The sequence below is a fragment of the Lampetra planeri genome, chromosome 11 (genome assembly GCF_965212315.1).
Source record: "Lampetra planeri chromosome 11, kcLamPlan1.2.h2, whole genome shotgun sequence".
In the NCBI taxonomy this organism is placed as follows: Eukaryota; Metazoa; Chordata; class Hyperoartia; order Petromyzontiformes; family Petromyzontidae; genus Lampetra; species Lampetra planeri.
The window spans coordinates 4,339,916-4,365,608 of NC_136117.1; the positions used below are offsets into that span (position 1 = coordinate 4,339,916).

At 45.6% G+C, this 25,693-nt stretch overlaps 1 protein-coding gene across 3 annotated transcripts in view; it reads left to right on the forward strand.

The window, feature by feature from the left end:
• Window positions 1-25,693, forward strand: part of LOC144721221 (dynein axonemal heavy chain 3-like) — an 814,808-nt gene that overhangs the window by 461,464 nt on the left and 327,651 nt on the right. For all 3 annotated transcript variants that reach the window (XM_078598660.1, XM_078598658.1, XM_078598659.1), the window contains 2 exons: window positions 3,429-3,587; window positions 8,725-8,953. In XM_078598660.1, the coding sequence (XP_078454786.1) occupies window positions 3,429-3,587; window positions 8,725-8,953 (388 nt within the window). The remainder of the gene's footprint in view (window positions 1-3,428; window positions 3,588-8,724; window positions 8,954-25,693) is intronic.

Genomic DNA, 25,693 nt, shown 5'->3' on the forward strand with positions numbered 1-25,693 from the left:
TCAACACCACTTAGTAACGAATGGCTGTTGTTTGGTGGTTGTGATGGATATTGCAACAACACAAAAATTCCCCCACCCATGTATGTATTCCCAGCAATAGTGCAAGGCACAAACATTGTGATTCTGTCGTACAGCCATAGGTCGGACGTCACTTGAGTTGATTAGCAGCTGGTTGGCGGCTGATTAGCTGTTGCTTGGCTGAGGATCAGTCTTTTTATCTGCAGTTCAATAGGTTGTCTCTCAGATGTTAATTAACTTTTATTTGACTTCCCTTTGTACTGTTGATCAGCTGTTGGTCAGCTCTTGATGCCTGTCTCTTAATCAGTGGTACCTGTGCTGTTTTGTCATTTACGACCTGTTGATTAGCTATCCCTCAGGAGTAGATAAGCCGTTGATTTGCTGTTCATTAGTTTCTGTTTGCCTATCCCCTGGCTATCACTTGGGTGCATATATAATTTGCAATAGATTTAGATTGGGGCAGCAATTACAGCATAATGTGTAATACTCACTATACGAGCCCTAATCCGTGCACGTGTATGTAGTGTATAATGATAACATTGATGACCAATTATTGCACACTGACAATAGAGATGATAGTGACAATAATCTTGCCTCTACGCCGTTGCTGACGCTGATGATGATGATGAAGCTCATAAACTCAGAACAACCTCCGAGTAAACATTCCAACGTTGGGCCACCGTTGCAATGTGGTGGGACTGATGTTCTCCCAACGTATTCACGGGGCTCTGTCGCATGATGATTCACAAACCCTTGCCTGATTGGTGCTACATTACCAAAATTCGTTCCAAACGTCTTCGAAGATTTTCCACAAAAAAAAGTCACAGATTGGAGGCATCGAGTTGCACACCTGAATCAGGGTGAAATGGTGCGGCACTCCTCAAGAGCCCTGTCCCTCAAAGCACGGGGGGGGGTGCTCTTCCTCAAGATGGATATGCCACAACTATGTCCACTATTGGCCAGCCAACAGCATCGAAATGAATATCAGCAGACATTAGTCACGTGTTTGAGTGGAATTGGTGTCACGCGATTTCAACTTTAATAATAACAGAATGGTTCTGATTTTATCCAAAATCTGCCACCATTCAATCAGACTGATGGCCAAAAGCCACTACATCCATCATACCACTCATTGCTTTTTCGTTGAACAAGGCCCCAACGTTTAGATGGAGTGCTCTTGCCAATAATATTTGCTAACCCTGCAGCATTTGTTTAACTTGACGCTGCTGAAGAGCCCGAGGTAGGCTGAAACCTCTCCATGCTTTGCTTTGTTAAACAAATGCTGCTGAATCATATTAGTCTGGAGATCTAATAAGCCGGTTGACGAATAACATTTGCACACTCAAACTTCGTCCATCGCAGGTTTTTCCAGCGTGGATTTGACCATTCGCGCCGAATTTATTGAGGTATAGTTTGCCGATCGTACCCCTGTGGCTCGGCTATTCACATTTCGTGAGGTTTTCTGTACGCATCGTAGAAGAAGTACCGTGCTCTAACTGTACTGCTTGCGATGATGCTGCTGCTGAAGAATACACGCACCATCATCGCCATCATCATTCATTGTGAGTAAAAGTATATTTAGTTTGTTCTGTTTTAAACTGCATATTTGCACTTCATATGAAATTAACCTATTTTCAGGTTTGCTTTTACGTATACAGTACAAAACTGTACACTACATAATTGTTTTTTTTATTCTATACATTCACTGCACAAGTTGTATTTTAGACGATAGAAAATATCAATTATATTTTACGTAAAAAAAATACTTCCAGTTTCATGTTCGGGTTAATGCAGGGTAACATAAAACAAAAGGAGAGGGGAGGGTTGTCGTATGACGAACCGCGAACCAAACCCCTCGTTTTCCCCATTTGCCTTTTGAGTTTGCAGGTCGTGGATTTGCCGATTGCGGCGATTTTAAAGAATATAACCCCCCCACCCACCCCTGCAATGGGCAACGTCTTGGTGTGCTTATATTCGGAGACACAGAATGGAGTCATGATAATGTTATACATCAATCAAGCAGGCCCCATTGTGTTCTGTTCAAGGTACAGACAGCCTCTGGTGGCTGGCTCAGCTGCAGACCCGTGCACTGCATTACTACCCACAGCACCTCCGCTGCACCACAGCACCACTGCTGGCACTATCCTTTTAATTACCAGCGAGGGTTATTTTTTCGTGACCCCACGGGTTACGTGATGGATAGACCATGTCCCTTGCCCCCATTGATTCGCTGCTCTGTTAAAGTTGTCATTTTTCTCTTTCTAAAAAAATCAATGCTTTTCTCAATGGAGAGTGATGAAAGGTGACTCTGTGGTGCTTGCTTTTTTTTTCTTCCCCCCCTTGATATTTTCTTTGGCAGGATTGACTTCATCTTGGAGAAGTTCCAGTGAAATAAACAAATTCATCATGCGCTGTCTGTAATTAGCACTTTCACTGGCCAAATAATGCCGCCTTTTATCAGTGTAACCTGCGAGGTGACTCCGCTCTCCAGCCTTCATCTCATTCCAACTTTAGCATTTTTATACCTGCGCAATAATGAACACGTGTGTCTGACACACACACACGGCTTAATAATTATATCGTAATTTTATGCTAAATTTGTTTCATATGCAGCATGTTTAACCTACGATCCGAGTAGTGTCACACGATGGTTAGAGTGCTAACCACTTCATCGATACCGGTTCAACTCAAGCCCGTCACCTGTCCGTAGATGATGAAATGTGGTACCATTCATTATAGGAAGTCAACAGTGTCCATGCAATCGAGGGGGCCCTCTCCCACACTGTGGAACTATGGGGTGTACAGCTTTGGCTCAAGATCACCAGTTGATACGATCAAGACTCATTATTTTACAAGGAAGTGCACTGACCTTTTCGATAAATAATTGACTAAATTCTTAAGAGCATCGGGTTGACGGCCTTAATCGAGTAACCAACGACTCACTGTATAACAGTCTTTTTACTCGCGGTAAACGTACCTAACCCATCTTACGCGAGAGCTGAAATATATGGTACGTATAATAACAAGCAGACAGTCTGTCTATAGTTTTCTAGTTAGATTTTTGTTGCTATTTCTTTTATGCCTGATGATGATTGCTTGTGTTGCAATCGAAACGTCGCTATTATTTTAATTTATTATTTTATCTTTAGACGTGACTTAACCGAAAGAACCAAAGAATAATTCCTGCAGTCACGAAAGCTCCAAAATTAAGAACGATTTTTGGTTGTTGTTGTGGCCACGCATAATAAACACGTCGGCGGCGTGGCTTGTGCCCTGTGTGAACATCTCCACTAGGCAGACAAAGGCGTCCGCGCATGGTGTTGGCAACCTTCGAGCTACTGTGCTGCAGCCCGTGCTGCACATTGCCCACAGGGCTACGGCGCACTGACCTCCCATCCTCGATTCTACAGGCAGAACATCATGGGGCTTGCCAAGGCGGATACGAGGGTCATGGCTGTGGTGGCTCAGGAAGGGGTTCTGGACAAGCTGAGGGAGGCCGAGTCTCTGCTGGAGGACATACAGAAGGGCCTCAACCACTACCTAGAGACCAAGCGACTCTTCTTTCCCAGGTTTGTGTGCATATTGTGTGTGTGGGTATCCGCAGTATTGAGTGGGAGGTTAGCGCGCTACTCTACGAACCTGGAGACCCGGGTTTGATTCTTGCTCACGGCCACCACGATTATCTGAACCGGTCCTGGGCCTCCTCTAAGTCAACTCAGCGTCAAATTAGTAACTGGTGTGATGTGTAAACATCTCCACTGGGGAGACAAAGGCGGCCGGGCGTAGTGTTAGCCACCCACCCCCTCGTGTGCCGTGCCAGCCTTGATAGGTGCTCGCTAACAGCACTTGCCCCAACAATCTGTTCAGGCTATACGGGGTATCTTTGTCTTTGAGGTATCCACAATGTCTGGCACAAGCGCAGTGGTGACATCACCGCCACTTGGAGGCGAATTGCAGCTGTTGTTGTTGTTGTTGGTAGCCACAACAACAATATCAAAGCTGTGTGAATCATTATCCATTGTGGAAGTGTGTTCAAGCATGTTGATGTTTGCACGCGCACACAGCAGCCCTGCAGCATGACCTTGTATTAAGGCATACAAAACCTTCGGGGGCGTCCGATGTTAAACGTTCCATTTTACTTTAACAATTTGCAGGGAGGGCCTTGAATAGGGACGTGTGAAGGGGGATCGGCCCCCTCCAGCACCCCGGTGCTATGGGGGCGACGCACAGCGTGATTCATGAAGATAATCGTTTATTCATTGAGGGTGACTTGGTGGCATTGTTTTGACGAAACTCTGAAGGTTGACAGCAGTCCAAGCGCCTGCCTCCCTCAAAGAAACGCCGCTGGAGAACGTTGTCCCAGAGAAGGACTTTTGTCTTGTTGACATAAATGTTTGTTCGTAGTGTACATCGTCATGATTTTTTCTCAAAATAAATAATACTTTCCAGCCCTTTATTATAATCTGCCGGCGGTTGACGGCTTACCCACGCATTGTCAGTCGTTGGCATTGCATGATAATTTACCACACTAGCAAGTGCGATTTCGTGAAGGGAGTGGGTGTGAGGGACAAATCTGGTTCGGATATCACAAGCCACTGATGTTCAACGTGGGGCCAGGAATTGAACGCAGGTCACTAGCTTTTAGAGCACAGTTTATTCGGACGACTGTGCTTGTAGTACAACAATCAACTTATAATTGGATTGTTGCAAGTTTAATTCCTAGTTAAGGTTCAGTTTGGCCTATACATCCCACAAAGGTCTTTAAGATCAGTACCATTTCGTTTCGGAAGGCAGTAGTTGTCTCGATGGTAGATACACCTCTGCTGTAAGAATGTTTATTTCCACCTCACGGCCGTATATGGAGATAGCACCAACTAATGCTAATTTGAGGATTGGGACAATTTGATTACTTGACTTGAATAACAATAATAATAATGCGAATAATAATGACAACTTGTATTGCACTGTAGCATGGCAAGGCATTACAAGGGTGCTGCACACAACAGTTATATCTGAAAATGCCACATACAGTTCACTCGTTAATACATGAGTCAGTGCGCATGCGTGGTCAATTGCGTATGTACAGAGCAGTGGCAATGTTGCATTTTATTTAGCACCACTTTAATGCCTATTGAAGAAAAGCTCAAGTCTACAGCAGGGAAATAAAAATCATCTGGGTGAAGGTCATTCAGGATTAAGTACACTGTAGAATTTCCTCTCAATTAAACTAATGGCACGAGCTATGGCGTTTCTACAGGCCATATAGTTCGTACAATTAAGTCATGTGCTGTTAAACAGTAGGTCTAGTTAAAGGTTAATAACAAGAGTATGGATGTCTAAAGCAGTTCTTGAAGCCCCCTGCAAACTAAATGTTAAAGGGTCTCCTTTATGTGGCCAGTCGCATCAATTTGCATATTGTACCCCTATGGGCGCCATGGTGGCGAGATTCTAACTACCTCGCCTGGTTTATCGGAGGTTGTGGGTTCGATCCCGACCCTGATGCCTGTACACATTTGGAAGCAACATACGTTTGGAGTATTTGGCTGCTATAAATGTCCACGCGATAAGCCATTTCGTTGAGCTATCATTCGTGGCCAGGTCGCTTCTGAAAAAGAGCTGTATAGATCAGTGGGCCTTGCCTGGTAAAATAAAAAAAGTTTAATTAATTTTACTTTTCATAATTTAATGCTGGTTACAATATACTGGGCATTTGGCCAAACTAATATTCAATTATAATTGTGGTCGTTAAATATCTGGATTATATCTGAAATTTGAAAATTAACATCGCGTTATGTTTCGTCTCTGAAGCCTGGAGTCTGTGTGAGCTCTCTCTCTCGCTCAATATATAACCTTGCCTCTGAAACAGAGTTTGAGAAAGTCTTTTGGTGACCATAATGAAGGGTTGTAAAGCGATATATTAAATAGCAAGGTAGCTACTATGCTAACTATGCACATGCTATTCCCATACGCTCCGTGTTTACACAGTAGATTGGATTTTTTGTGGGTTTTTTTCCAGTTCTTGACTTAGTTGAAAATTCATAGTTCAGCATTTTCACACACGCAGGCGCACAGATAACAAAATAAACCCCCATATTAGTGTGGGGAAGCTGTTAGTGAGCATCTCCAGAGGCTAGCATGGCATATGTGCCTCAGTATTATGCCCATAAACCTTTGTTTCCCACTGCCCGATGCGTTTTTGCTTTACACTTGCCGATGTGTTTCACGTATACAGGTTTCCCTCGCGTTGCGTGGTAGATGCGTTCCGAAAAATGGGCACACAAAGCGAAATCGTGTAAAAAGAAACCCTAACGTGCTCCCCTCGCACGCGTGGATCTCCTTCCTCCTGTAAATGCTCATTACTTGTTCGAAAACACCTTAGTACGTAGAGGACCACGGGAACTTGCAGTGGAATTTGGCGCCAGCTCACCGCCTCGCTGCCTTTCCCGCTTGTCGATGGTGCCTCGTGCTTCTGGGTTCTCTCTGCCTGAGCCCGAGCGATTACTGTGTATATTGCAAGCCAATATAATACTTACTTAAGACATGGGGACAAAGTGTAGATAAAACTACATTCCATTTCAAAGCCTCTGCACGTCTTCCACCGATCTGAATGCACTTATTAAATCTTCTCCTCCGTAAGGGTTGCAACGTTTGCTTTCACAGCATTTGATCGGCTGTTGAGGAGAACAAGAAAATATGAAGGTCGTGAGAAATCAGTGGAGGTGTCGACAAAAGGATCACCCTGTACATGACAAAGGTCAAAATAGTTGGGCTACGGTATCATGGGAGATCCCCACAATACCTTGCGAACCCAGTAAAAATTGTGTAGATGCTCAGAGCCTTAAAACATTTTAAGGTGGCATCTTCTACCCGTCGTTGTAAAATGAAAAATATCGCTGCTGTTAAGAGCACGATGTTGGAATCTACTCTTCTTCACATCGTGCCTTTTATTTTAAAGAGCACGACTGGTGATTAAAGTGAAACATATTGAGACACTGCCATCCAATGTTGGTCTATGGATTAGTCTATGGGATTACAGGCACGTGCCAGCATTGCTAGCAGATGCAGATGGTGATTGAACGATGCAAGTGATTGAAGGTGTCGTGTAGCGGTTAGTGAGCTGCGCTACGAAATCGAACAACCTGAGTTCGATTCCTGCTCACAGCGAGCACTAGTGGTAATTATCTGAACCGGTCCTGGGGCCTCACCTAGGTCAACTGAGCCTTAAATGAGTACCTGGTGCGATGTATAAACATCGCCACTGGTGCCGGCCACCCACCCCCTCGCATGCCGTACCATCTTTCATAGGTGCTCGCTAACAGTACTTGCCCTAACAGTCTATTAAGGCTGTACAGATGATCTTTGTCTTTATACTAATATACACCCCAGCTTCTTTTTAATCAAAAAGTCTCAGCTGGTTTTTGTATTGTCATGTGAAACTGAACATGCTTATGCTTTACCTTAAGAGCTAACCCCATCCTAGGTGATGACCTTCAGCCAGTTCAGAAAATACCGACATAGCTCGGTGGGCCTTACCTGGTGAAATAAAAAATAAACCAGTCTGCTGATTAACAAAACCAATTGGCACATTCGTCGAGGTGGCAAGTCACTGTGTCTGGTTGTGTCAGGCGGTTGAGGTTGCATAGCGCTCGTGGCATACCCACACGCCGATCTAACCCCTAAAAAATGAATTGTGAATCGTAATATATTGCTCTTATGAGCCCGTGTATGAAATTAACATTACACAACATGACATCTTTGAATTGCAGACTCTCGTTGTTGTTGTGATTGCCGGGTGATAATGGATTTGACAAAACCGCTTTTTTCGGTTTGTTGGCTGAAAACGGTGACCTTCCTTGCTGTCGCGAGTCATCGCGGTTCATTATCAGAACACGCAAGAGGGTGGGCGCACTGCTTAGTTTAAAACTAATATTAAAAACCCGCTTCTCTGCGACGGTTATCGCACGCAATACATCACCCGCAATCATATCGTCCCTGGTTATCGACCTTTACAAAAGACACGGCGACGTTTTTTTCCCCACACTTTCGTTTTGCTGCCAGCAAGAGAAGTTCTGATCTTGGCCTATCGACTTTGTTACAACAAGCAATAGGCTGGCCTGGCATCCTGCCCCACACGCCCGCGATCCGACGCATTGGGGGCCAGAGTTTGGTCGCCTTCTGGTTATTTGTCATCCTCCCAAATGCTGCTGGGCTGCAAGTGGGGGACAGGAGATTGCAGAACAGCACAGCAAATGGGTTTATCAACGTGTCCACGCGAACCTTTGGGTTTTATTCCCACAAGCATTGTGAGGATTTTCTCCTCGTATTCTGCCTCCCTGCCGCAAGTAAAACGCTGGTTAAAAACTAATTCGGCAAATGTGCCGTTTCAGGATCCTTTTGATAAACATAATTGCTCATTGCGTGTTTGACAGACACGTACGTGGCATTATATTGCTCTTCACGTGCAACGTATTTGCTTGCACTTCACTCGGTGTTTATTGGGCTACGTTTATGACGGTTGCACAAAGTTACGCTCCGGTTTTCTGCTGTACGTACGTACGTAAGCATTTATGCATGTTGAACTTCTTTCGCACCGTACGTTGACAGCCGTGTAAAACGGAGGTGCCACCGAGCCCTGCTGTTCTCCTCCGCTGCGCTGAGCGAGGTTTTGCTCTTCATCGTTTTCTCCCTGCCCCTTTGTTTCCGAAGGTTCTTTTTCCTGTCCAACGACGAGCTGCTGGAGATCCTCTCGGAGACGAGGGAGCCCCAGCGCGTGCAGCCTCACCTCAAGAAGTGCTTCGAGGGCATCGCGTGTCTCACCTTCAACGCCGACAAGGAGATCACGCACATGGAGTCGGCCGAGGGCGAGAGGGTGGCGCTGGTGGAGAGGATCGTCCCTGCGGATGCGCGGGGTCTGGTTGAGAAGTGGCTCCTCCAGGTATGTCTGCGGCACATGGTGAGCCATCGTCAGGCCTCCTCCGCCGCCACTATCGTTGCCACTGTTTGTGTGTGTGCACGTACGTTGAACTTCCTTCGCGCCGTACGTAGCCAACAGTGATAATTATCGTAGTCGCGGGGGAAGGACAACAAACTAAACACAAAAAGGAGTGCTAAAGAAATTAGTCATAAATCTAGAATTGAAAGTGCATAGCTCCAGTGGCTTCCTAACATCAGAAGGAAAAGTGTTCCAGACGGCCGCAGAAGCGCGGCTGTCATCCGTGGCGATGAGCGCCGCTGCGGTCGCGCCCATTACACACAAAGTGCTTGCCACAAATAAACCACAATACCTCGCCGGCCTCGTCAAGAAGCATAAACCATCACGCAAACCTCGGTCATTCTCACAGCAGTGGCTTTCGGGCTATCCATCGAACAAAGACGGTCACCGCATCGCGCACTTTCAGTTGCACTTCTGCGGCCGATTGGAATGCTCTTCCTTCCGATATTAGGAAGCCACTGGTGCTATGCACTTTTAACTAATTTATTTCTAACTGCTCTTTGTGTTTAGTTTGTTGTCCTTCCCCCATACCTCTGATTGGCACAGTTGACTACGTACGGTGTGAAAGAAGTTCAACATACATACATCATCAACAGCACTGCTACCACCATTACATCTAACATATCTTATTTGTCATTATCATCGTAATCATAATTATTGCAACATCATCAACACCACTACTGCCACCACCATCATTCATATATTATCATCATATTCATCATCATCATCCGAACTAGTAGCAGCATCATCACAATCATTATCTCATCATCACGATCATTGTCATCATCAACAACTTCATTAAGATCACTTAATCGTCATCATACTTGTGATTCGCAGCATTATCATTAAATGTTTTGTCTTCAACGTCTACAACATTATCATCACCATTGCCATTTTATAATAATCATCATCATGATTGCCGCCGTTGTCAGCATCTTCATCATCATCATGATTGCCACTATCGTTGGCATCTTCATCATCATCATCTTCATAATCATCATGATTGCCGATGTTGTCGGCATCTTTATCATCATCATGATTGCCGCCGTTATCGGCATCTTCATCATCATCATGATTGCCACTGCCGTTGGCATCTTCATCATCATCATGATTGCCGATGTTGTGGGCATCTTCATCATCATCATGATTGCCACTGTTGTGGACATCTTCATCATCATCATGATTGCCGATGTCGTCGGAATTTTCATCATCATCATGATTGCCACTGTTGTGGGCATCTTTGTCATCATCATGATTGCCATTGTCGTCAGCATCTTCATCTTCATCATCATAAACATCGAGCATTTTCGCCGTTTAAGAAGTGAAAGCGCTTCTTGGTAAAAAAAAAAAAACGTGCACTGGCAGGTGATGAATGCCCTTTGTGGCTCCAAGCAAGTTGTCCACATTTTAAATGTCAATACGATGGGTTCCAACAAAAGAGCCGATTGGCCGAGGCAACTCACAACTGGGATTTCACCTAAATTTCAATGTGTAGCCATCACCCCTCAGTTTGCATGAAGCAGTTGGGTCAAGGAATAAAAAGGTTTTGTAAAAAATATATATAGAATCTAGGAAAATCCTCACTTCAATTCAAGACTCCTAAATAATGGGGGTTCTGTTAGTGATGTTTGTGACTTCCACTTGAATTTTTTTTTAATGGGGAAGAGGAAACTGGAGTGCCAGGAAAGAAAAGAAACATACTAAAGGTCAATTCTCTAAAATCTTTACCCACAGGTCAGCAACATTCTCGCTGTTTTTCTATTGTAGCCTTGCTCAAGGCACAATGCACACGGTGATCTCTGTGTGAGCCATCAACTCTGCCATGGAAGCGTGAGCTTACAGGCATGTGTGTGTGTCCCCCCCCCCCCTCTTAGCTCGGTGACTTTGTTGATATGACCCAGCTTGGTAAAGGTCTTATAGCCAAGCTAAGCATTCAGGAGAGAGAAAACAAGCTTGTTTAGCAGTGGGAGGCTATTAAAATCGTGTCATTAAAATGGCAGGGTTGAAACGATGGCAGGGTTAGGACGACAGGTGGGGCGGTGAGCGCACTCATAGTTTGATTACCGGGCCGTGCCCTTCCACTTCACCAACCCCACGCTGACCAGCATGGTGAAGTATGGTAAAAAAAACACTCCGAAGACCGGCATGGTGTGTGGAAGCCATCATCCATCCATGGGGTGCCATGGTAGCGAGATGTCAACTACCTCGCTCGGTATACAGAAGCGCGTGGGTTTGATCCCGTCCCTGACGCGCGTATATTTTGAGTTCGCATGTTCTCCCCCATGGTCGTGCGGATTTTACCTCCGAGTCCTCCAGTTTTTTCCCTTCACATTTAGAAGCATGCGTTTAGAGTATTTGGCTGTTATAAATTGCCACGTGATTAGCCACTTCGTTGAGCTACCATTTGTGGCCTGGCCGCTTAAAAAAAGAAAACTATATCACTCAGGAGGCCTTACCTGGTAAAATAAAATAAAAATCATAGTTTTTTTCTTTTATAGTTTTTATGGATAGGTGGCTTGAGACTGGCTGGAATTGACTATTATTATTGTTACATATATTAAAATGGTGGGCAAACACGTGTGAATTGTTACCCTTTTGAACATTTCCCAGCTGCTTAGTGGCAGTGCGTTGATGTCAGATTCCACTGCGTAAGCCTCATTCTTATTTCACTCGGGAGAAGGGACTGTTTATTAAGCATGCGCAGGAGTTCGTCTTCGACTCTCCACTGATTAAGTTTCTCTATATTATTTTCCTATCCAGGAGAGCAAAACAGCAAAGAGATGTCATCCAATGTAATTTCCGCACATCCTAGAGGTCACTTCAGAAAGAATCAGGCCACCCTCATCTGGTCCTGCCACTACGTTTTTACGTCGGCCCGTCCTCAAACATCGGCGGCCTCGCACGTTTGGCAACATGCTCCTCGACTTTTAAACACGTACGTGAAACTCTTTGTGTTTCACTGGAAATCCTGCGTCGCCATTGATTTCCTCCACGCTCGATCCGCGAATAATTCTTTAAAACCTTCAAAGTCACGTTGTTGTTAGTAACAGTCATAGGAACAACAGCAAAACGCTTCGCGTGTTTTAAATTGGATCTGCACGAAACAAAACTTTTTCAAGCCATCGTTTTTCTTTTCTTCCTCAAGTCATTGTTTCGTGGTGTGCGGACGAAAGTGGTTGATGGGCGAACCGTGAGATTATAAGAACTGCGGCTACACATGGGCGATGCGCGCATTTGGTTTTTCATTTTGAACAGCGCATTGCCTTTCCCCGGCTCTTGCCGTTGCCACCTTAATGGCCTCCGGCAGGGCTTCTCTAACGGATGGCTTGTGAACACTCTCATTATAGTCCTCTGATTTCCTGTCGGAATAAATCAGGCCGCTCAGACGCGGTGAGTCTTGTGGTGGTGGTGGGTGGGTGGGTGTGGGTGGATTGGGGGTGTCAGGGGCGTGAGGGGACTTGGCGAGGGCAGCAGGTGAACTCAGACCCATTGCTCCCAGGCACAATGGGTCACAATCTGTTCACCTTGTTCACAGCAGTCCTGGTGCGCTTAGGAAGCCAAGCGTGGGGCCACAGACAGCCCATGGTGCCGACACGTTAATGAGAGTGTGCATGATCTTGGGTTTGATTATGGCATCGTATCATAGTCCGGCCACTTCGGTACTTTGGCAGACCGCTCTGTTCCCGATCGCAAGGTCGTGACTTCAATCCGAGTCATGGATGTACTCAACCCATCACCCAGGTAGGTTTAATAATAATATGATTACCATTGTCTGGGTGGTCGATAGTGGTTGTCTTTTGGGTAGTGCTGGACAAACTGGACATCTATGGAAAAAAGCTTCATAGCTCATCGGATTCCTCCAGTCTAAATTAAGATTCTGATATCTGCCATATGACTGTGGAATTTCCACCGGTGGTTATTTTACTTGCCAATGTCCAAAAGTATGGCAAGCAATAACAATTAATTCATGAGTATTTTTTCTGGTATAAACCTATTTTAATAATGTCTGGCCAGCATGGGTGACTAGGCCATGTCACCTCTGCGAGGAGGATCTTTAGACCTCCCTCTAATGGAGGCCCTTCCGCCAGCAGTGGCATGAGCAAGCAACTGCAGGGCTGCACCTTTACCCTTTTTAAGAGCCAACGGTAACAACATTTTGTATTTGACAACAAAGACTCGTCCTCTGCCATAGGAATGTAGAATTTACGGCGTTTCGTGAGATGAGATGAATACCGCCCCAATGCAATTGTTCTTGACATCAACCATTGTCAGTTCCACTGTTGTGCGAAAACACTAGCACCCGTGATCCCGCGTACGTGTAATTAGATCTCACTCCACAACATGACCGCACAACATAGCCCATAGCTATTGCCCCTCTAGGTATGCCTTCTCTCAACTGCCATTCGTTCCCTGCACATAGATTCCCATTATCACCCAAGCTTGTGATTGTGATGACTCAGATTCCTATTTGGACTCTAATCCAAGTAAATTATTCTCTCCGGACCTCTTTGTGCTATATAAAAGGCTCATATTTATTCCGGAAAGACACCTTTGTCCGGTTTATGCATCCGTATAATACACATGGGGATGCTGCCATGGTTTAATGGTCAGCACACTGGAATTGCAACCCAGAGGTAGCCGGCTCAACCCCATCTCCCGGTGTGGCAGCAATAACAATGGAAACGTTTATTCTTAAACCTCCCCCCCCGCCATCCGCCTCTGTCCACCCAGTAGTCTCAATGGGCTACATCGATTCAGAGATTGCGTGTGGTGGGGGTAAAGTGTGGGTACTCTCATTTCTGATAAGATGTCTGGCCAACATGCGTGGTGGTGCGTGTGTGCCTGTAATCTAGCACTGTGGAGGCAAAGGTTGGTGGGTCACACGTGTTTTGGAACTCCCTTTCTCAGGGGCATCGAGGTGCCATATGCTGACGAGCCAGGAGATGGCAGCACAGAAAGTGTGGACCGATCTCCCTTTGTTTCATCTGCATGGGATAGTTGTGTCCCCTTTGCATGTCAGGGTTTTCTCCGAATGTTTCCGATCTCCTCCCACTCATTTAATTGGCCGATAACACCTTAATATATAGAGGACCACAGAGCTTGGGGAGAGGGATAATTTGGCATCGGCTCACCACCCGGCTGCTGCCTTCGTGCTCGTCCGTGGTTCCTCCTCGCGCCTCTGAGTCGTTCTCTCTCTTCGAGAGCGAGCGGATATTGTGTGGCACGTTACAAATGTATATGATTATTATTTATGATAGGCCAAACACGCTGCTAAGTGTGCTTCGGTGCAGAGGGTTCCAAGCACCAGCTCAGCTGTCGCAGCGACCGGCGTGGGAATCTAACGCCCGTCGCTGGGCTAATCGTGCAGTCCGTGCGCCACCGCTTTACCGCATCTCATTACTTTCATACGTAAACACGTACATCTGATGATGAAACGTACATTAACACAGTACCACTTGTTTAACTGCTGCGTGAGACACCTTATGGTATTGCAAATACAACTCAAGGCAAGCACGCTGGGAAAATATCAATCTAACTTTTTTTATTTTGTTTAGCCACAGACTGTCACATTTTGTGGTTTGACCTATCTCACTGGCCTTTCAAGTGTGATCGCCTCTTGACGAACGACGTCATTGGGTCTTTAAGGTCCACTTCACGGCAGATGCGCTTTACCTAATGCCCTCGGAAAATTACCGGGCGACTGCGGGAATCAATCCATCACCGCTGCGCAAATTGGCTCCGTAACGAGCACACCGCGGAAATCGGGCCCTCTCACCACGTAGCGCTATATATCAACGTGCTCGGATGTCTGCCCTGCACATCTCTGCCTATTTGAAAAACCCAATTCTTTCTCCTGGCAAGCACGTTGGCACTGGCGTTGAGGTCCCCACTCTCTTAACCCGTGCGAAAGCCACAAGAAGCTGTAAACAGGAGTCGTGCAGATGGGTCCATCACACCCTCCCGCCTGCCCGCACGGCTGCCCGCAGTGGCGCGTGACGCCTCCCCCCCTGGGCCACTGCATTATTCTCTCTCTATTCGGCTGCACTAAATGCTCTGACGCGCCAGGTGTGCTGAGTGCTAATGTGAGCCAAAGCCCAGCGAGAGGTTTGTCCTGGTAATGGCGTGCCCAGCTCTGCGTTAATAACCTCTCCCACTGCACCGTTGAGCTGTTCAATGCAGACATGCTCAGTCTGAAAGGGAAAACAAAAACAAATAGCTCTTATTGTGTACATGCAAACTACCTAGGCTGCGTGTCAAGGGGACTCTGACACACGTGTGGAGCTTTATTAAAGAGACGTTTATGAAACGTTATATCATGACAATGCAGCTTCAAGGCATACTGCTCTCGAGGCCCTCGGTGATGGGACTCGGTTCATGATTGCTGCAGGTGCGTACTCCTGTGCATTGCCACTGATGCCACATGTATCGGCGTGGGAGCATCAAATTAAGCTGAGGGAAAACCACTCTGCCTGACTCGTTTTAGTATTACTACGAGCCGAGTCTGTTTTCTCGGGAAAATGGAAGGAACCAGAAAGAGAGGAAAGGCCGAACAGAGAATGGTTTTACGACGACATCACAGGAGATCGGTGGCAGAAAGATGTGGCACTACTTGAGCATATTGGCACAAGCATGAGTGGAAACAATGACGAAAGGTGCAATGGACACCTACTAAGGGCTATCTGCCCGTGGATCGTGATGATGACTGGCCACGCAGCTGCACAGTGAGGCATCGGTGCAGCCTCCACATGAACTCTAAGCCATGCACGAGGCTTCTCACCTCCATGCGTGTCATGGTGGGAGCCAATCTAAGCTCGCCCAGCGCACGGAAGGGAATTATCCCACCTGATGACGGACGCTTGTGTTGCGCCCGAAACGTCGTGATTTAATTTATTTTATTTTATACCTACGCGACTTTACCGAAAGAACCAAAAGAGTAATTTCACACCTGGTAATGCGGCACACCGTCACGTGAAAATATTGATCAATTATTGGATCAATATTGCTGTGATGTTACAGTAAAGACACCTCATTAATTTTTTTGGGTTGTCTCTTCCATCAAGCACTTTCATATGCGCGCATCATTGACAAAAAGGGATCGCGGCCCTAACTTGACTGGGTAAATGTATGGATCGGATCCAGGCAAGACACCAATGGCAGTGTCCATCCAAAGGTACGCCGGTGGCCTAAAGTCAGAATTTGCATTAAACTGAGATGTGCGTATTCCCTGGACTTGTGATTTACCGTGCTGTACTCTTTTGTAAATGTCAATTGTGCGGTGCGAGGTGTCTTATATTTCATCGGCGCGTGGTATTGCATTTTCATGGAGGGGAAAAAAAAACTCCTCCAAAGAGTAATGGGTGGGAGGGGAGTCATGTCAAATGTAGTATCATATTTCTCAACGCAAATGCAAGCTACATTTCCATAGCATTATTCATTTTAACTCACTGTGTGGCTTTAACCCTTTCACTGAATCTGAAACCCTTTCGCTGTTGTTACCCGATTGCAATCCGCGTATATGATGATGGTTTTGGACACATCGAGGGGGCCTGCTCACACTGAAATTTATGAAAATTAACTCGGCCAATATCCTCCCGGGTACACACGAGGTCCTCTTTATCTTGCCTCTCCCCTGTATTTTCACAAGAGACGTAAAAGACAAAAGTAATTAGATCTTCCTGTGCACTGTGATATTCGACAACGTTCCATTTTTACGTGACACGGCGTTTACGGCAAAGGCAAAATAAAAAAAAAACATTATTTGTGTGAATCGAGAGAGGGCTTTTCTCATGCCTACCTCTGCAGATGCACGGCCAAGATTAAGTAAACGATTAAAACATCCCTATCAATAGCTCGTGATGGAATAGATGGAGTGCTCACGCCTCATATACTTTATTCGAAAGTTTATAGTGCTTACCTCAACTCTTCAGTGGAAAGACCAATTCCAGTGTTACTGATTCCAAGTGTTCAGCAATGGCTTTCCACAGTGCCAGATGACGTCACCTGCCGAAACCACACCAAGGTAAACGCTACCCAAGCATCATCCTGCGCGATGCATGTGAGCTCCTTTTTGTCTGTGAATTCTGTGAGCCTAACACCTTCACCCCCACACCCTCATCATCATTACACCCACATTCGAATAATGTGCCTTTTGTTCTTGGTTAGACTAAGGATAGAGCACATTATTTGGAAATACTGCATTGACAGTGGTGCACAACCTCTCGAGCTCTCTGGCCTCTCTCTCTGTGCCGTGAAGAATGGTCATTCCCCAAAACATCACCAATTATACACTATTTCGTTTTGAGGCCACACGGGGTGTTATTGATTCATGTGTTGAGGTTAGAGTGCTTGACTTACAATTGTGGAGTTGTGAGTTCACTTCCCTGGAACTGGTCGACTCGGCTTGTCTTCCTTCGGGGTCGATACGTTGACGAGCACTCTTTGGGGGAATCCAAAAATGGTTGTTTTATTGGTTAACTCACTTCTGCCATAGAAATGTGGAATTTCCACCACCGGTTCACAGCTGCCAATTAACCCTATCCCGTTCAGAGATGACAGCAAGTTGCAGGGCCTGAGTCCCGTTCACCGATGAATTCCAAAACGCGCAAGTGGTTAGCGTGAATTTTATTTAGAGAGGCATAGCGCTGTGGTTTTTAAAGATGTTGTGCTTACCGCGGAGAACTGTAGCGACAAGACCGCACTCTATGATAGCAGGCGCCAAACTGTGCTACACACCCTCCCGCATGGCCTTGTGGGAGCCTTGGTACCGATGTTATTTAATTTGAGTTTTTCTTCCGGTTAAGGTGATTGTGCACCCATTTAAGAAGTCAACTGTGGTCAACCTATCAATATCAAATTGCGAATTTATATGATCCGCATTTCATTGGTCATTTCCACAGGAATGTGTAATGTTTGCGACTTGCCTGGGGTTTCCAGTGCGATTTAGAATTTATTTCCTTTGCTCAGGCAGCAAAGGAATTTGTCCTTCAATTAAAAATACATTGGTGAATACACAGATTGCCCATTGAGTACAGGGACATCTGTGAGAACATTTTGTAAAACGGAGGCTATGGATTCTGTAGACCCATATATATAATTTCGCTGCTAATACATATCGTAACATTCATATGTTTACATATTAAACGTATTATTTGTTTTTTATACTTTTAATTTGAATTATGTCAAAATAAATAATACTTTTTTAAATAACATGCTTTTCAGTTTCATTACATTAATCCATTCTTTGAAGCTTTGCTTTTCTATCAGAAGCGACCGACGGCGCATTATATATATCAAAACACACAATTATTTTATATTTTCAATTAAAACATTAAATTGGCAGCTCACACTGTGCAAGGGATAAGCTCTTGAAACCTAATATAAGTCACGTGTCATTGAGTCCCCATCACTGATTGTCAAGATCAAACCCAAACTATTTGTCCCGAGTGAACAAAAACAATAGTGAATTAATGCCGCTTGAGGAATCACAGGCGGGCTGATTACCTTGAACAAAAATAACGAGGCAGCAACCCAGGCCCCGTGAGGAGGTGTCCTCTCACGTGTGTTAAGTTGACACTTCAAGCCCTGGGTTCTTTCACTTGATCCGAAGAACCAGTTACTTTGCCTTGGTTTGGGCTGCTGCTCGTGGACTATGGCTCTTAAAGCGTAAAACTTGGGAGGGTATTTATTTTCATTCTCATAACAAATGATTCATAGTCAAGGCGCAGCCCTGCAATTGCTTTGCTCACGCCACTGCTGTTTGAAGGGCCTCCACTCGAGGGAGCTCCAGAGAGCCCCACGTGTGACGTCTTTAGGTTATTCCTTCAGGGATGACCACACTTTTTGGAAGTGGTGAGATTTACCCAACGCTTTTACCCCACCACATCCAACCTGACGGTGGATGAACCGTGGTGCACCCATGACGTGCCTCTGTGTGGACAGCTCCATTGTTTCAACTGCCCATGGCGGGAGATGCGAATTGGTTTTCAAGTCCAGGGTGCCGACCATTATGCAAAGGCAGCAAATCCACGTTGTCGTCATGATAATACATTTTTTTTTGAGTGTTAGGATAAAAATGTGTACAACGGAACTTTGAGTTTGATCGCTTTTACAAGCAAGTTACTTTACTCCCCTGTTTTCGTAAAGTGCTGCATGTGGAATAATTTTAAGCTCCAATTTCTGTTTTTGGCCCCGATGGTTTTGTGCACACGACTCACAAATGCAAATCTGTGCGTTCAAAATTGACAAAAAAGGAACATGCAGCTGTAGGAATATGGTTTGTGCAACTTGTAATTGGTGTTTTAAAGTTTTGTACAAGTTATATGAAGTATGTATACAGATTCATAAGGTTTCGTGACGAATGTTTAGTTTGTATGTGTGTATACTTTTTTTGTTATTATTAAGACCCGTTTGGCCGATAGGCATCGGAGTCTCTTATTTGCTGTTTGCTAGTAGCAAAAAAAAACCTCAGACGTGGACAAATCTTGTCCTCAATTCAAAATACCTCTCATCAGCTTTAAGGTGCTCATAATCACCATTAATCACCGCTTCAGGAGAACATGAAAAGGCCAAAGATATTTGTTTTACCAGCGTAGTGATTTGCCTCTCGCGATTGAATTAAATATACCGATTCACGGCTATTAATCTCTTCATTAATCAATTCATCCTTGGGCCAAGACCAAATCATTCATTTTGTCGGTAACCACCTGAGATGGCAAAGCTTGAGTTGCACAATAATCTTTAAATTGCCAATAAAAGTTAAATTATGCACTAACCTTGTTTTATATAAAATAATGTTACCACATAATTCACCTTCATTGGCAGTGCATACCAAAAAACTGGGATGACTACATATTTTCCACCTCTAGCGGTATTGAATTCTGCTCCGGCTCACGGACTACAAAATATATTAAATCCAATTTAGCACCTTTATTAGCTGTAGGGGATTATGTGAACCAATTACATGCAACATATACCGTTCGGAAATACTCAATTCCTACTACCCACATGTGTCTTGTGAGCATACGAATCGCTTCTGATCGATTAATTGATACATCATGGCACACCTAGTGTTTGTGCTAGGCAGACTGTTTAGAAACAGTGTAAATGCTGTGACCGTACAAAGATAACGAACGTAGATCACTTATTTAAGACCTAAACAAGAGGATTTCTCAACAATCCCAGCTGTCGGCTGATGAGGCCGGTTGTAATTACTGATGAAACGTGGTACTCGAATTGTAAATGTTGTGGGTTTACTCTCCAACTCACCGTTGTGTTGAACTAGCAACGGATTGGCACGTTTTGTTTACGTGACAAAGCTTACTAATGGCTGCGTCGGGTGGTGGCGGGTTTGACCACACATTTATATTTACCCGCTCTAACCCAAAAACCTCTCTTATGGATAATATTGGTCGCGAAAGCCCTACGTGTTAAACCGTAGATCACTTATGGTGCCTCGCGCAGTGACCATGTGGTTGCCTATTTTGGCGCTATGCGAATTCATTTTCCTAATTTAAATCGGCTCTGTGCGCGCTCAATAGACATTGATTTATCGAGCCGTGCTCTATCAATTAATACTTATCCCAAGCCTCCTTGTCAGCAGTCCGGCGGTGCCACACTCCCACCTCATTGAGGGTCTCCTTCAAAAGCAATAACACAGGCGCCTCAACAACGCACTCGTGCAATTGAACCGTCATATGTACATCTGGTAATAGATACATAGGCAAGGGGTGGTTTTTTATCCCGAAAAAAAGTAAATCCATTGTTTTAGTCAATGAGCCCATGGGTGTTCTGGACCGATATTTTCCAGCAGCGTCCATCTATTTGAGCGGGGATTCTGCTGCGGTGTAACGGTTAACGAGACCCCCGGTTCGATCTCCCGGCGCGGCAGTTGAGACACTCGGGCAAGTTTGTTAAATGCCGTCCCACCGCCTCTGTTCATGCGGCAGTGTTACGGACACCACAGTTCAGAATCAGAATCTTTATTTAGACTGGAGTTAGTCCATCGGAAGGTCGCTTGTGGTGGGGTAAAGCGTGGGTAAACCCACATTTTCTTAAGATGCCTGACCAGGTGGAAGAGTAGGCCAAATACCCTTTAGGGGGGCTCTCTAGAGCTCCCTCTTTGTGGAGGCCCTTTCGCAAATAAATGATAGAGGTGGCCCTCTACCATTTGCTTTTAGAATACTGTAACATGGGTTAATTGGATGAGCACAGCGGGTGACGTCAGATCCCTCATGGTCAGCGTTAGCGGTGACCTCAGGCCATCGCAGCTGTTTCCGAGGTCGCCTCTGGAAATTGCCGCCGGCTCTCTCTTGAGAGAGAAAGTGCCGCACCAGCGCAACGGGCGGCACCGGATGCCCCGCCACTCTCTCCAAATCACGGGGATGCGAGTGTCTTGGCACGAAAATGTCCCGAGAAATGGTCCGCGGCGCTTTAAGCTGATCACGGAGATGAGGCGTGTAAATGAGGCAGGCTGGTATCCGTAATCGACAGTGAGTGGCCAGAGAGTTTCGGAGAGAAAGCGTAGCTGAGGAGGAGGAGGAGGAAGGGGGGTGCTCATTGTTTGCACGTAGAAGACGTGGGTGACATAGAGGAGGCAGCGGTCGATGGAACCGAGAGTACAAAATGTGATAAAGGAGAGAAGAGGCTGGATTATACGAATGGGCATGTCTGTTTGCTTCTCAATACCCACCCACACATTGGTCTGTAATATTTCTAAATGTCACATTCCCTATTTTAGGCACCGCGTTGCGAACGCTCTCCCCCAACTGTAAGTGGCAATATTCTGTCCTCGCCTTCGTCCAATGCTCTGAAGTAGGAACGTTGCCAAGATCATTATATGTTTCTTTTGTAGAGATTAATTTCTCAGCATTGTTCTGTAACGATGGTGGTACGCAGTCAGCCCGTGTTTCCACACCTCTGCTAATGCGGTCCCCATGCAATCACACTGGACGTTTGTGTGCACGCGTACAGAATGCAGGCACTGCTACTGGGTGCATGTGCAGTGTTTATTTTTTCAGACAAGCAACCGATTCAGTGGTCAGTCACATGAAGCAACTTAAGTGACACATCGCCTCAGTTTCCTCTATAAATCGGTGCAAATTAAGGGAGGATTTCAATCTAGGCACTTTACGCACGCGGCCACAGATCCTTAAGCCTGCCGCTTGTTAAGCGACATGACAAAAAATTACGCAAGAGAGACAGAATCAGCATTCACGGTCTGACTTAGCGCTAAGTTTACTTGGCAAATAAGTAAATAAATAAAAGGTAATAACGGATCTCACTTTTGTTGGCATGGTTCACACTCACTCACGTGAACACCCAGCCAGTGTTGGGTTTCGTATGTAGAACCCACATCCATACGTGCTGCCCTCTTTTTGTGCAAACGGAAAAGGCATCCAATGGCTATCAACCCCCTCTTATGTCCATGTCTGAACGCTCTGCAGAAGGAGCACACATGTGGGAAGACAAAGACGGTCGGGTGTGGTGCTGGCCACTCATCCCCTGGTGTGCTCGCGAACAGCACTTGCCCCTCCAGTCTGTTACGGCTATACAGGGGATCTTTGTCTTTTTTGTGTGATCACACTCATAGGGGAACGGTGGTGTAGCGGTTAGCGCGCTGCGCTACGAACCCGGTGACCCGAGTTCGATTTCCGCTCGCGGTCAACACCAGTGCCGATTATCTTAACTCATCCTGGGCCTCCCCTAGGTTGACTCGGCCTCAAATGAGTTCCTGGTGCGGTGTGCAAACGTCACCACTGGGGAGACAAAGGCGCTCGCGCGTGGAGCTGGCCAGCCATGTCGGCTTTTATAGGTGCTCCCTAACAGCACTTTTGCCCCAACAGACTGTTAGCGGCTATCCGGGGGATGTTTGTCTTTGATCGCGCTCGTGTCCAATTTGTTTCCATCCGCACGTGTTAGGAAACCTGCGTGTCAAAAAAAAAGTGGCTGCTAAAATAAAATATGAAAATTTTCCCGCAGCAATCAGAAAATTGCAGCTGAAAAAGTTTAAAACTTCTTTCGTTTCTGCACACATTGATTCCACGCTTTATGTGGCCCACTGCATGCTGGTGCAGCCGGGCGGTACATACAAGGCTGTGGAATTTTCCTCTTGCATCAAGTGCCAGTGCCAGAATCATTTCTTAACTCCCTTTTAATCAATAATATCATAATTACTGTGTCGTAACCAGTCAGCCGCTCCGGCTTAGCATTCCTGTGCCTCAAAACTCAGGACATTGGATGTGTTTTTTTCTATCCTGTCAGCAATTTCTCCAGCCAACACAATCCTCTTTTAGGCAGGGTTCTGCTCACACTTTGCCTCCACAGCTATCGACATTCTACGGGTGCTTTGATTTTTTTTCGCCCCATTTTATATATATTTCATCCCTGCCTAACTCATTTAGCTTTCCCTGGAGGCCCAGGCATACACGCAGCCTGTGTGCATTACCTTTGTTATACCACCGGCCATGCGATTCCCACACATTTATCACATGTTCTGCTTAATCAATTGGGGCTGGGGGAACAAGCTCTATTGACTGTTGTTTAATAGGCGGCATCTTCTGCTGAACGTTAATATGAAAAGAAAATGGCATTTTTAAAAGGCGATTGTGTTACGAGTTGTGTCAGAATTTGTTCTCTTGAATAGGCCGTGTGCCGGTGGCGATTTCCTTATAATTTATGCGAAGAATATGCATTTACGTGAACCATTATATATGTCTGTACATGGCTGCAGAACCTATGCCAAATAACGCGGTGGTTGGCACATTCACCAGCAAGCCAGAGTTAACAGCTTCGATTGCTACAGCTGGCCTATCATTTATGTTGAGATTTGCCGACGCATGCCATCTGCTGAGAGGTGATTGTTAAGGAATCTGTGGCGTCATTCGGATTTGGGAGGCCATTGTGTAAAAAAAAAATGTAATCAATATCGCTAAGTTTAAATGAGCATTGGCAGCGTTGTTTTCTATGTCGAGTAGGAAATTCGCACCTCGGATTAGCGCGGTTGGCTACGTATGTACAAATTCCACATTCCCATGGCATGGAAGGCAGGGAGCAGTCAGTTAATATGACAAATAGCCACAGTCTTAATGTGAAATGTTTAAATTATCTCTAAAACTATCTAGATATAACTACGTTAATTCTTTGACTTTAGGATTCCCTCAAAAAATGGATTATGAATCCCAGTGGCATCGACAATTGGTGAAATAATTGGCTTTGAACCGGACTGAAATACAATTTATACGTGTTAAAGTTCGCATATAATCAATGGATGACATGCATAGTTTATTCCTTTTGTTGTTGTTGGAACATCGTGTTTGCTTGTATGGATTACTTTCGCTCCGCAATTACTACGCTCCTCCGTTTGGTTTTTCATACTGCGGCAAAAACTAAGCTCCGTGCCCTCACGATGCAAATGCTCTTGCCGTGTCTTCGGGCCGAACCTTGCGAATTGGATGAAATTCCGTGCGAAGCGCAGACGCACGTCTCTCTCGGCACTCGCGGTTGGAGCACGAAAAGTAAATACGCGCCGCCGGTCGTCGATAAACAATCGTGGCACATGTCACTTACGCACGTTTTTTTTTTACAGAGAGCAATCTTCAGTTTAATTTTAAAACTTTTTTTTTTCCACGCGAGATTGCAGAAGTTCCGCGTGTTTTACCGGTCTGCGGTGAGGGCAGCGCGATCGTGGGGCTGAGGAGTAAGCGATGGAATCGCAGTGAATTGTGAGAATGAGCGGGTTTAATGTGTTTTTTTTTGGACTGAGCTTTTTTTTTTGCTGAGAAAAGTCGGCGGAAGAGAATCCTGGATTGTAGAGGCGTTCAACTTGTTCGACAGTTTGATACACCCGGGAATCTGTGGATCTGTTGTGGGTGAAAAAAACATACACAATCACACATAGACACACTGACAAAGATGCCCTGATGGGACTTCGTAGACTGTTGGGGTGAGTCCACCTTCGTCTGCACCGGCTAAGGCGGCCACAGCACGTGATTGGATGGGATGGCCAGCAACGCAGGCAGTCCTTCGGGTACTCGTTGTTTTAGGCCGAGCAGACCCAGGGGAGGCCCTTGCCAGGTGTACACATCAATTCATTTGCACCTCAAGAATGTAAATATCTGTCACCAGAATTGTAAGGCTGTGAACGAACCACGATTCCAACCCCTACCCAAACATACATTTAAAAAAGGTGAAGATCCCTCCATTCGTTGGACAATATATACTTCTGGGCAATTTGCTATTAGCGAGAATGTATTAAGACTGGCATGGAGGAGGGAGGCATTGGTGTAGCCAGCAACGCATCAAAGATTTATTTGTCGACCTCATGCACTGCACCAGGTACTAAGTTTATGCTGGGCAAAGCTGGCAGGGAACCGGTCAGTTTGAGATAGCAATCATCACCAGCACCGTGCGTTACCGTGAATATTATCCACGTCTCCCAGATGAAAAGGTAAGCGAGCTCCATCACTGTGTTGCCACACTCGCGCGTCGTGCATGTTACAGGCAGCAAATGCATTGGAGCATCTCCGATTCAGCCTTCAGGACCGCAGGTGGAAGTGCCATTAGCGGGGTGGTGGTGGTTGGTGGGGTGGACAGCGCAGTAGCCAGCAAGCCTTTGTCTCCTCCACATTGGTGACTTTTACGCACTGCAGCAGGTGTAGTCACTAAAGGCTGAGTTACACACCACCG